General features: G+C 42.4%; 1 protein-coding gene across 3 annotated transcripts; it reads right to left on the reverse strand.

Moving 5' to 3' along the window:
* Window positions 1-3,020: 3,020 nt before the first annotated feature.
* LOC115102383 (zinc finger-containing ubiquitin peptidase 1-like) lies at window positions 3,021-13,154 on the reverse strand. 3 transcript variants are annotated; one of them, XM_029622291.2, is made up of 12 exons: window positions 13,048-13,152; window positions 12,115-12,748; window positions 9,867-9,968; window positions 9,636-9,692; window positions 9,264-9,371; window positions 7,386-7,495; window positions 6,991-7,159; window positions 6,504-6,692; window positions 6,128-6,293; window positions 5,228-5,391; window positions 3,272-3,498; window positions 3,021-3,164 (listed from the first exon to the last, which is right to left on the reverse strand). In XM_029622291.2, the coding sequence occupies exons 2-12, from the start codon at window positions 12,716-12,718 to the stop codon at window positions 3,117-3,119; spliced, it is 1,944 nt and encodes a 647-aa protein (XP_029478151.2). In that variant the 5' UTR covers window positions 12,719-12,748; window positions 13,048-13,152; the 3' UTR covers window positions 3,021-3,116. The 3 variants fall into 3 exon arrangements, with proteins under 3 accessions (XP_029478151.2, XP_064864708.1, XP_064864714.1); XM_065008636.1 differs by lacking the exon at window positions 13,048-13,152 and adding an exon at window positions 12,868-13,033; XM_065008642.1 differs by lacking the exon at window positions 3,021-3,164 and adding an exon at window positions 4,621-4,694 and having other exon boundaries at window positions 3,410-3,498; window positions 13,048-13,154.
* Window positions 13,155-13,212: the final 58 nt, after the last annotated feature.

The following is a 13,212-nucleotide window of genomic DNA, read 5'->3' on the forward strand; positions in this document are numbered from 1 at the left end:
TTGGATTGAAAAAGTCTAGGTAGGCTAGTCAGTTCAAGTTTCAATATAAACCACATTTGATCCAATTCACATTTTCTCACAAATTGATGATAAATACACAACGTTACCGCTTCCTTTACCCTGGCCAGAAAGACAGCGCATAATAAGGCTAGATTATGCAGCTGCAGCCATTAGTAGTTTACAGTTGATCATACTGAAGAAGAAAAAATTGTTTCCATGCAATACAACATGTCAGATCGCTAATGTTTAAGTGTGTATGCTGATACATTTATGGAAGAGTTTTGGCTTGTCTAGTGTGATGTGTTATCAGGTTTGCTAAATAAATACCAGAGGAAGTGGAGACTGCCGTAAACTTTATGCCGTTGTGTCCAGCCCGCGTGACCTGCGATTTCTGTGAATGTGATTGGTTAAGGCATGCAAAGAGCCTGTAGCAGCACTCCAGTGTGAAGGATAGAGAACTTGTCGAGTTGACAAATCACGAGGCAAAACAGTCTAAAATACAGCACTTTCCCCCTCTTTTTAACGTTTTGCGTTGATATATTTGATTAAACTTAATAAAAAATGGTGATTGAAAAGTGTTGTGGTAAATGCCATCTCTCCACATGTTCTGGCTGCCCGGCCATGCATGGACCCTAATACTGCTGATGGACTCATATTTTGTTAGAGGACAATAAACCATAAAAATAACCTTTCACCAGTTCGTGCAATTTCTCTAATATGCCAGTACTATATGTCCAATACATACAATACATATTTATTTTCAGTAGAACTGATAAGGACATGCAAAGTCGCAATCCACACAACTGTCAGTTATCAGTGAGCTGTCACATTGCTGAGAGGACATGGACAGGAATCAGGACAGAGGCTTGGAGGAAAGAATGTACCAGAGAAGTTCCTTCAACCAACCCACAGACTGCGGTCCTACCAGTTCAATAGTAATTAGAGCATTCCAGTCGGTGGCCTGGGAATAATATGTATTACAGAATGTCCTTTTCACCAGCAACTTAAAAAATAAATATCTGTCCTATTCTCACAGTAGTGATCGTGTGGCCAAGTGACTTTCCAGGAGGGTGTGAGTGAGGGTGTGTGTCTTCTGTGTTTGTGAGAGAGTATATGTGTGTGTATCTGTTTCACTGAAGCCGCACGTACCCAGAGGGCCCTGGCCCCTAGATACTGTAAGAAGATAAAAGCTGCGGAATGTTCCTCCTCAATTGGAACAGGACAGAAGGTTAAAGTGTGACTCAACACTAAATCATCAGTGGTCTCTATGTCTCCCCATGTAACCAGACTCATGTTTGAGAAAGGGGAGAACTACTTGGTCTTGTTTTCTGATTTGACAATACATGAGGGGGGCTGGTCTATTCCTACTTCTAGTGAAAGAGTGTGGGGCAAAGATTCTCCAGGCGTCACTCCATGGATGCACTCCGTTTATGATATATATATTATACACACACACACTACCATTCAAAAGTTTGGGGTCACTTAGAAATGTCCTTGTTTTCCATGAAAACATACATGAAATTAGTTGAATAGGAAATATAATCAAGACGTTGACAAGGTTATAAATAATGATTTTTAATTGAAATAGTGTCCTTCAAACTTTGCTTTCATCAAAGAATCCTCCATTTGCAGCAATCGCAGCCTTGCAGACCTTTGGCATTCTAGTTGTCAAGTTGTTGAGGTAATCTGAAGAGATTTCACCTCATGCTTCCTGAAGCACCTTCCACAAGTTGGATTGGCTTGATGGGCACTTCTTACGTACCATACGGTCAAGATGCTCCCACAACAGCTCAATAGGGTTGAGATCCGGTGACTGCTGGCCACTCCATTATAGACAGATTACCAGCTGACTGCTTCTTCCCTAAATAGTTATTGCATAGTTTGGAGCTGTGCTTTGGGTCATTGTCCTGTTGTAGGAGGAAATTGACTCCAATTAAGCGCCGTCCACAGGGTATGGCAATGGCGTCCACAGGATATGGCAAAATGGAGTGATAGCCTTCCTTCTTCAACATCCCTTTTACCCTGTACAAATCTCCCACTTTACCATATTCAAAGCACTCCCAGACCATCACATTGCCTACACCATGCTGGACAGACAGTGTCAAGCCCCCGTCCAGTATCTTTTCATTTTTTCTGCGTCTCACGAATGTCCTTCTTTGTGATCTGAACACCTCAATCTTAGAGTCGTCTGTCCATAACACTTTTTTCCTCTGTCCAGTGTGTGTTCTTTTGCCCATCTTAATATTTTCTTTTTATTGGCCAGTCTGAGATATGGCTTTTTCTTTGCAACTCTGCCTAGAAGGCCAGCATCCTGGAGTCGCCTTTTCACTGTTGACGTTGAGACTGGTGTTATGCGGGTACTATTTAATGAAGCTGCCAGTTGAGGACTTGTGAGGCAGCTGTTTTTCAAACTAGACACTACTTGTCCTCTTGCTCCCACTCTTTCTATTCTATTCTGGTTAGAGACAGTTTGCGCTGTTCTGTGAAAGGAGTAGTAGACAGCGTTGTTCGAGATCTTCAGTTTCTTGGCAATTTCTCGCATGGAATAGCCTTCATTTCTCAGAACAATAATAGACTGACAAGTTTCAGAAGAAAGTTATTTGTTTCTGGCCATTTTGAGCCTGTAATCGAACCCACAAATGCTGATACTCCAGATACTGAACTAGTCTAAAGGCCACTTTTATAGCTTCTTTAAATCAGCACAACAGTTTTCATAATTGCAAAAGAGTTTTCTAATGATAAATTAGCCTTTTAAAATGATAAACTTGGATTAGCTAAGACAATGTGCCAGTGGAACACAAGGAGTGATGGTTGCTGATAAATGGGCCTCTATACGCCTATGTAGATATTCCATTAAAAATCAGTCAATCTATAATGTTTGGTTAGTCATTTCTGGTAGTTCAATAAATATATGAATACATGTTCCATTCTCAGAGTGTGTCCTTACAACTTCTACAAGGTCCCAATTCTACACATGAAATATGTTGAGGGTTTGAACAGAACAGAGAAAAAGGCAAATATTAAAATACATCATTTATTACCTTAATAAAATGTCCAAGAAAATTAAACATGAACTGTTTTTGGCAGTTATACATTTACAAAACTGCATTCCAGCATCAAGGGATCCTCTCGGCTTGCAGTGTTCTTGAGTTGAGAATGCGGGTCTGACAAACAAAAACCAAATCAATATCGAATAGCTGATTCGCTGTTCAGTGCACATCGTAGCAAAACACTTTACAACTGTATGCAGTTAAGAGCCACTCAGACTCACCTGTTTCTCCATGGGGGCGAGCACGCCCTCTACAGCCACCACCTGGTACTGCCTATGTTTCAGGTTGCCAGGGAACTTCCTCATGCGGCAGACAGCTGTGCTAACAGTGGAGCCATCTTGGCTCAGCAGTTTCCTCACATCTCCTGGTGTACAGCCAGGGTCCAGGAGCAACAGGCACAGGCTGCCATTCTTCTTCTGTTCCACTCCTACTATTGAGCGGCTATGACCTGAGGATGTCGATAGAAGACATGGAGGAAACACACTAAAGCCTTGGTCACACCGCAGGTCTTAATGCCCAAATCAGTTATGTTTTTCAAATCCATTTTGGACTACTGACTTTCAAAACAGTATGTTACAAGTGAGCAAATCAGATGTGTTTGTGTTGAGACATTATTCATTTGCTGACATGGCTACGCTAGTTATCATAGTAACTATGGGTGTGTGCACAGTGGTGTAGGCTGATTGGTGGTAGTGCTCATGCTTCCTATCACTCAGAAGTTATATAGCAAGCTATGGTGATAACAATGCCTGCCATGGATGTCTCCCCAGTTGCTTTGCATGTTCAAAATCATAATGTAAGAACACTTAAAGCCTCAAAAGGATAAGATGATCCAACTTTCAAATGGAATCTTTTGGCTAGCCACAGCAGTCAACTAGCTAGGTAGGTAGTAGTTTAGCTTTCTAGAACAGTCACTCATTTGTTTTTAAACAATTAACAAGCAAGTTACGACCAGATGTTCTTGTCAAACTGTCAACGGAGTAGCTAGCAAGCAACAAGATATGCCAAATAAGTCTAAAAACCACTTGAGGGCAAATAAATCTGATTTGACCGTTCACATGGCCGGGAATCAGATTTGTATCGGACTTTAAAAACACCTACGAAGGTGGTTTGAAATGTGGCTTGAAATATCAGATTCCAGGTGCTTTTTGGCAGTTCCGACTGCAAGAAACAGAACAGATTTGAATCGGATATGCAACTAAATAGGATTTGAGTCACTTCAAACTGCCAATGTGAACAGGGCTTTAGAGATAACGTAGACGTCAGGTATACACACATACGAAACAAACAAATCTCCCTCAAACACACTAGTACTGAGCGATTAACAACATTTAAGTTATTTTTCAGTTTTTAATCACTAATTGACCGACAGATTAAATGATTTTAATTCCATTTAATTTGTTTTTGTTCTGTGAGCTCGATGTGCAGTTTCTGTAGGGATAAATCAGATCAAGCCCAAACTGTGCAATGTAGTAGTGAGTTGAAGTTGCCAACAGGCCATTTTTCAACATATTTTAGTGCAGAAAATGTGGTAATTAACTACAATGACTATAATCCTTTGCGCACCCACCTACTAGTCCGGTCTGTGTGGAGCACGCGTGATCGAGCGAGATAGAAAGCAGTTGCTTCGAGAGGTATCTCTACCTGAAAATACATGTTCTAAGTGATTGGTAGTTGGTATTCAGCAATCATAAAAGTATGCTTTATTTACTTTGAAGAACGAGTAAAATAGTGATTTTGTCAGACAGCATAGGCAGCAGCTCTATAGAGATGAGATGACTTGGAATGAAATAATAAAGTCATTGAATAAAACAAATGTAATATACACAACAACTCAAATATTTTATTAAAGTAAATGTGAATAAGTGATAAGCAGTAAATGGGCAGTCACTACCATCATGGGACTTTTGTTTTATGATGTGTTGTTACAGCATTCAACCCACAAAATGTATAGTGCATTTAATGTAAAAAATAATAATATCGGAACCGAAAACCGTGATTATTTTTGAATGATCGAACCAAAATACAACCGACCTCAAAAAGCACTAATCGCTCAGCACTAAACGACACACAAGAAAACATCAAATAGACACACGCCATAAACAAATTCTACATTGGATATCAGTAACCCATCATCAGCTAATCCATCCAATCCACTAAACCCATGTTAAGACTACCTTGGTGCTGGAGGTAGAGGGGTGGCTGTGTGGTCTGCACCACCCGGGGCGGTAGTCTGGCGCCTCTGGTGGCAGTCTGAGAGAAGTACTGCTTCACCCAGTCAAAGAGGCGGGGGTGGGTGTCCCCTGGGCCCGTGGGCTGGTGGAAGTCTAGAACACGGGCACTGTGGGGACACAGGTTAGAGGTAACTGACTGAGAACAGAATCCATTTTCAACCATGTACATTCTATAGTGACTCTGTGTGTGTACACTGAGTATACCAAACCCATAAGGAAAACCTAATATTGAGCCCCTCCCCTCGTTTTTGCACTCAGAACAGCGTCAATTCGTCAGGGCATGGACTCTACAAGGTTTCAAAAGCGCCCCACAGGGATATTGGCCCATGTTAACTCCAATGCTTCCCACAGTTGTGTCAAGTCGGCTGAATGTCTGGGTAGTGGACCATTCTTGATACACACAGGAAACTGTTGTGCAAGAAAACCCCAGCAGCGTTGCAGTTCTTGACACACACCAGGTGCGCCTGGCACCTACCACCATACCCCGTTCAAGGTCACTTAAATCTTTTGTCTTGCAGATTCACACTCTGAATGGCACACATACACAATCCATGTCAATCATCTCAAGGCTTGAAAATCCTTCTATAACCTGTCTCCTCCCTTTCATCTACACTGATTAAAGTGGATTTAACAAGTGACATCAATAAGGGATCATAGCTTTCACCTGGATTCACCTGTGTCAGTCCATGTCAAGGAAAGAGTAGGTGTTCTTTTAATTTTGTATACTCAGTGTGAGAGTCCATTCAGGTGTATCTAATTCAAATATAGCTGGCTACACAAATGTGTTATGTTCTAATGCATGTAGTATGTTAACATTCTGTGTGTGACTCTCTGGGCTCTAACCTGACTCTGAGGGAGGTGCAGAGAGCGTAGATCTCTGTAGCTCCTATCCAGGCCCGTGTGCCCTGTAGTCGCTGGTTAAAGTGGGTGGCGCCCTGAGGGTCTAACCCCTCCCGCCACGCCCCCTCTATCAACACCTGCACCTGTGGGATGCTGGGTACTGACCCCTCTGAGAGAGAGAGGGGGGCAAGGAAAAGATGCCATGATAGAAGATTTAAGAGAGAAAGTTAGTTTAGGAGATTACATGGCGAAATGGCTTTTTGAGAGGTCTGCAATTGAACCGTTTCATTAAGCAATCCAGACAGCTACTGGATTTGAGAGAATGGTAAACAATTGTAGAATGTGATGTTTTGATATACGTGTTTCTGTCTGTGTGCACCTGAGAGACAGGTAGTGTAGGGCGCCATTCTTTGCAGAGAAGACAGGAGCATCTGGAAGTTTCTGTAGCCACATCCCCAGCCCTTATCCCCCTCTGATGAGCAGTAGTGGTCTGTGTCAGCACTCAGCCACACGTGGACACAGTCTCTGGCCTCCCTCTGGTAGTAAACATACAGAGCACCCAGCACACCTGACAGAATGAGAGGAATACAATAAACAAAGAGAATGACAAAGACGGAGAGAAAGAAAGCACTAAGGTGGAGCTGCCATTTAGTTTTTAATCAATTGAAGGAAGACAGTTATTAATGACATGCATACCTTGTAGGCTAAATAAAATGTATGCAAAACATTGAGAGATGTAGGTGGTAGATAGACAGCTGTATAAACATAACATGATGTGATCTAAACAACTCAGTTTGAGAACATAGTAAATAATGAGGGAGCTATGTTAGTCAAGATCCGGATAAGAAATTGAATCTCACACACACCCTGCGTTCTGGTCCTGCCATCGTCGACCTCTGAGGCCAGAGCCTCCATCATCTCATCTCTCTTGTTGTGGAAGTGAGCAGGCACCATGACACCTCGAGACACGGCTTTCTCCATGGTCCTCTCCATCTGTTTGCGGTAGCCCCCCCTCCTGTCCACACCAAACTGCCTCTAAACACACACACACAGCAAGGGGTCAGGGTGAGGTCACCACCACACTCAGCATACATAAGCAGACACACGTATACTGTAAATCTTGTTGACGTGCAGAAACACAAATAAACCACACACTTCCTACATAAGCCATGTGACAAAGCACAGACGCGTCATATGGTGCATTATGCAGCAAGGTCAAATCCACTACTCCAGGCTTATTATGGTTGTGCTTTATAAGAACCTGCAGCTTCTTGAACTCCTCTGCCTCCCTCTTGGCCTCCTGCTCCTTCCTCCTCTGCTTCTCCTCCTCCTGCAGCCGTCTGGCCAGCCTCAGGTCTGAGCCAGGGCTCACTGCAACACACACAGCAACACAGCGTCAGTCACAATTCCCTCTCTCGAATTCACCATGGGAATCAACCCTGTACACACAAAACTGTTGTGAGGACAGCTGCATGTGTGAGCTCAGCGGTATGAGCTGGCTCGTTCAGTTCAAACTTTATAGTCCTCAGAGGGAAATTCATAGTTCAAAACCGATCACAAAGGACAAATTACACATTATATTGCAACTTCAGGAGTTGGCTGGCAATAGAGTGCTTGTGCAAATCAAATATGGGGTATTACACCATTCTCTATCTCTCTGGTAAAATAACAGTCATAACGTTGTTATAACATGGCTACATCTAAGCAGGAAATAAAACGTGTTGGAAGGATAAGTGGGAACTAAATAGATTTCTCATGAACCTTTTATACTCGTACCCATAATTCAGGAAGAAAATAGCAGATTTGGGCATTAATAAATGCGTAAATTGGAACGTACTGGCTGTACAATACATGCTATACATGACGTCAGAGCTCTGGCTCTGCGCTTCACAGCACTGTATGGGTTTTGCCTGACAGCAGTTCTGAACTTGAGCATCTCGCCCTACAAGAAGTTGTGCCCATATCTCCCGCTAATTGGGCAACTTTTGCAAATGTTTTGTTGTCCAAGTGAGGGAAATGCTGTAAATTAAAAAGGACTCCATGTATTTTGAAAGATCAGACGTTGAGAATTATAATAAATCTCACTTTGATGTCATACAAACAAGCCAAACACCTGTGAGTAAATGTGCACTTCCATATCAGAAAACTTGTCATATACAGTGTCACCATTTATGATCACTATTTTCTATTTTTAAATTATCACTATTTTTGATGTACAAGATGACTTGGCGTAATATCCTGTGTTGTTCTGAACAGAATGAGCCCATGTTTGTTAATTGTGAAGAAGATTTGCAGAGGCACACGCACCTGAATGCACTCATGACTCATTTCTATGCTCACCAAAATGATGATCTGGTTCTCTGAATTGCATTGTGAAAGCCTATCACTGTAATATTGTATTTTATAACTTCGCTAGTCATGTTGGCAATATAACAGGCTTTGAAATGATGCCCATCTGATCCAGATTGCGATTTATAAATGGACAATTTTGGGATTGTGTAAACAACAACAGTAATTGTGTGATGGCAAGGACGCAGGACTGTGTTCCAAACAAAACAACTACAATTGTGCTTGCTCTAGTTCCTCAACGGCACAGCTTGGAGAGCTCAAAAAAGCACCTTATAGTTTAAGACTTTTCTTTGAGTCAAAAGTTCCTTGAAATGACTTAGGAACTTAGCACACTTTGGAGAGGTGTGTGGCCACTAGGAGACACCAGTTAGTCCTCCCACTCAAACTATTTATTTTGTATTACGTTGCACCTATGCCCATTATTTTCCAGGAATATTCTTATCATGTTACTGAATGTATCCAGAGTATTTTCAGATTTTGTTATCAACAAATGCAGAAAAAGGTACAGTCAATGTAAAATGCACATACAAACAACAGTGTAATGTTTGGATTCAGTCTTGGGTCAGGTGAACTGTTGTGTCCTCATCTTTGGCAATTATGGGGAAATTATTAGACTAAACTCTTCCCCTTCAATTGCTACCATGGTTTTTCTTCTGCTTTTCATATTTCTTCCTTAAGATAGACTTTGAATTTAGCCCTATCCCTTTAGGACAACTCCCACAAGTGTAAACATAAAATCCCAATGAAACCTGTGTTCCCATCACATTTGATTGTTTAAATCAAGCCATACCTGCACTTGTGGCTGTGCCATAGTCAAGATGCAGCTCCACATGTTCCTGTAGGGAGTAGCAGTCTCCACACACCACAGAACACAGGGGACACTCATAACTCTTCCCACCTGAGGACGAGGTCAGGGACACACAGTGGTTAAAAGGGATATCGACGGGGCATTTTTATCTAAATCATTATTCATCCAAGTTATTCTTGTTGAGATAAAACCTCTCTTGCAAGTTCATTTTGCTTTTTGGGGGAATATTAGACCTTCATCTGTAAGACATGGGCAGAGAGAGAGCCTCAACCTCTGTGGATCTGCCATAGACAGGCTTCTTCCTTTGTTTGGTTGAACTATATTTGTTCCTATGATGAAAGGAATGAGACGAACCTGAGCTGTTGCTGGATGATGCTGCCTCGGTTGATGATGTGGCCCCCAGGACAGCCTCTGAAAAGACAGATACAGATTATGTCAGAGTCAGAGACTTAACACAATGGATTGGGCCTCATGTTCTGTCTGTGCTGAACTGTGTAGACTCAAGGCTGTCATGAGTTTGTACAGTCACAGTGTGTTCTGTGCTGAACTGTGTGGTCTATATGTTCTGAACTGTAGATCCTGTACCTTCAGCTGGGCTCTCTTCTAGCAAGTGTAATTCAACATGTTCCTGTAGGATGAAGGCGTCGGTGCAGACCAGAGCACACATAGGACAGGAAAACCGCTTCTCTACGACAACAGACACACAGTACATAACAATGAGACACAGGATGATGACAAGACTAATTCAACCCACTCCACATAGCACTTTGATGCCACACAGGAGCAGCTTTGGTAGCAGGTTCATCCTGCACAGAAGCTCCACAGAGCAGTTCAGAAGGCCATTTTTACCCACAGCCACGAGGCTTTTTAACAAATGACTCATTTATGGTGCCTTCTTAATAGGAATGTTATTGCTTGTTTCCCAGCAGTAGGATAGACAACAGTATTTATCTTAAACTTGTCTCCATCTTTTATGGCTACTAACATGCAGGTGTCTTATTATGCATTTTTATCATTGTCTTTGTAATTTATTAGTGATGCTGAGTGAAAACGATTTCCCAAGTTGGGATCAATAAAGTACTACTCTACTCAAACCAACAGATATCAATCAGTCAGTATAACCAAAGATTATGGATATACTGACAAGATACATGTCTTCCCGCCCTAACGATGGGAGTTGTTGTCCACAAAGCGGCAAGGCAGACTGACTAGCTCCTGCCTATCTATGCTTTGTATTGGTGGATTATTGTAATCCGCTTCAGTTCAACAAACCAACTAGGCCTAATATTAGTCAGTACAAAAAACAAACTGATGAGGTTTACAAAATAGTGATGCAATCGACGACTAAAGTGAGGAAGAGCCCACGAGTGCCAGACAGCACGGACTGTTAATGGGATGCATTGACAGTTCATCAATAGGCCATCAATCCAACTATTAGTCCATATGACAAACACAATCATATCAGTCAAAATACAAAAAAACAGTAATATCACACAGTACGACAAACAAACTAATTAGTCAGTACGACAAATTATATCAGTCCGTACAAACAACCAACTAACAACAGTCCGTACGACAAACCAACTAACATCAGTCCGTACGACAAACCAACTAACATCAGTCCGTACGACAAACCAACTAACATCAGTCCGTACGACAAACCAACTAACATCAGTCCGTACGACAAACCAACTAACATCAGTCCCAACTAACAACAGTCCGTACGACAAACCAACTAACATCAGTCCGTACGACAAATCATATCGGTCAGTATAAACAACCAACTAACATCAGTCCGTACGACAAACCAACTAACATCAGTCCGTACGACAAACCAACTAACATCAGTCCGTACGACAAACCAACTAACATCAGTCCGTACGATAAACCAACTAACGCCAGTCAGTGCGACAAAACCAACTAACAGTCCGTACGACAAATCATATCTGTCAGTATAAGCAACCGACAAACCAACTAACATCAGTCCGTACGACAAACCAACTAACATCAGTCCGTACGACAAATCATATCTGTCAGTATAAACAACCAACTAACAACAGTCCATACGACAAACCAACTAACAGTCCGTACGACAAATCATATCTGTCAGTATAAACAACCAGCTAACAACAGTCCGTACGACAAACCATATCTGTCAGTATAAACAACCAACTAACGCCAGTCAGTGCGACAAAACCAACTAACAGTCCATACGACAAACCAACTAACAGTCCGTACGACAAACCAACTAACAGTCCGTACGACAAACCAACTAACAGTCCGTACGACAAACCAACTAACAGTCCGTACGACAAATTATATCTGTCAGTATAAACAACCAACTAACGCCAGTCAGTGGGACAAACCCAACTAACGCCAGTCAGTGGGACAAAACCAACTAACATCAGTCAGTGGGACAAAACCAACTAACATCAGTCAGTGGGACAAAACCAACTAACATCAGTCCATACGACAAACCAACTAACAGTCCGTACGACAAATTATATCTGTCAGTATAAACAACCAACTAACAACAGTCCATACGACAAACCAATTAACGCCAGTCAGTGGGACAAAACCAACTAACGCCAGTCAGTGGGACAAACCCAACTAACGTCAGTCAGTGGGACAAAACCCAACTAACGCCAGTCAGTGGGACAAAACCAACTAACGCCAGTCAGTGGGACAAAACCAACTAACGCCAGTCAGTGGGACAAAACCAACTAACGCCAGTCAGTGGGACAAAACCAACTAACGTCAGTCAGTACAACAAACCAGTAAAGATGTAACAACATGTTGAATAAACAAACATTTCAGACACACAAAAATAAACCTTTAAGTGGGGAGGAGAAACGCTTCTGTTTGACTGTGGTGTGCCCTGCGGATCCCACTCCCACAGACTCCTCAGCATTACAGTGTCTGCTAGTAGGCCTACTGGAGTCCTGAGCTGATCTCAGAAAGCCTGTAGACACTGAAGAGGTGGATACAACAATGGCCACTGCTCGCCCTCCACCGAACTCCCCCCCAGCTTCAGTAATTTGCTCCTTAGACTCCAGTGTGCTATTGGATGTCCTGGGTGAGACCCCTCCTCCAATGGTGTCAAACCTGTTCCCATTGTCTACTCCTCCTTCAGAACCCTCAGACCTAGACAAACCAATGGCTTGTTTGCAGTGATTGTCCACTATGGTGGTAGTGGGAGTAGGACTTGAGCTGGGCCTGACAAGACTGTGACCACCTCTACTCTCTGCTCCTACTCCGTCATGGCCCTGTTTCTCTTTGTGTGTGGTATTGATGTGGAAGCGGAGTTCGTCGTAGGCGACTCCGGACCAGGAACAGAGGGTGCAGCCCATGTCATTCTCCGGGTGGCTCAGGAGGAGATGGGTCTTCATGTCCTCCTCCAACACCAATTCCTCGCCACAGAACTCACACGTCAGCATGGCCAATTGTTTCTGGTGCTCAGCTGGACACTGAAATGAAGATAAATTATGATAACATTAATTGTCAGTAAATAAATAGGAATAAACAGGAAGGATGTCAATCCAATGTAGACCAAATGTACCCAATAACGAAACAACGCAATTCCCACCTTTGTCAGCCAAGACGCAACAACGCAATTCCCATCTTTGTCAGCCAAGACAGCTAGCCAAATTCTAACTCAGCTATCATAGTTCATTCTGAATTTGTCTAGTCAGCATGTCAGGCTATGGGCTAAAATGTCAATTCAAAACACGGAGATTGCTAGCTAGCTAACCATCATGTTACTCACCGATTTAAAAAATATGGACGATGTGCCGTACTAATGCTTGACTTATGTGACTACTTTCAAAATAAATGTGTTTCTGTTTCACTTTTCATTCATATGCCATCTTAGCAATGCTAGCTAACAACTTGACTTTACTGGCCCAGTTGGCTTCTCCTTCAGTTTGAGCTG

This window comes from Oncorhynchus nerka, linkage group LG3, assembly GCF_034236695.1.
Source record: "Oncorhynchus nerka isolate Pitt River linkage group LG3, Oner_Uvic_2.0, whole genome shotgun sequence".
Taxonomy (NCBI): Eukaryota; Metazoa; Chordata; class Actinopteri; order Salmoniformes; family Salmonidae; genus Oncorhynchus; species Oncorhynchus nerka.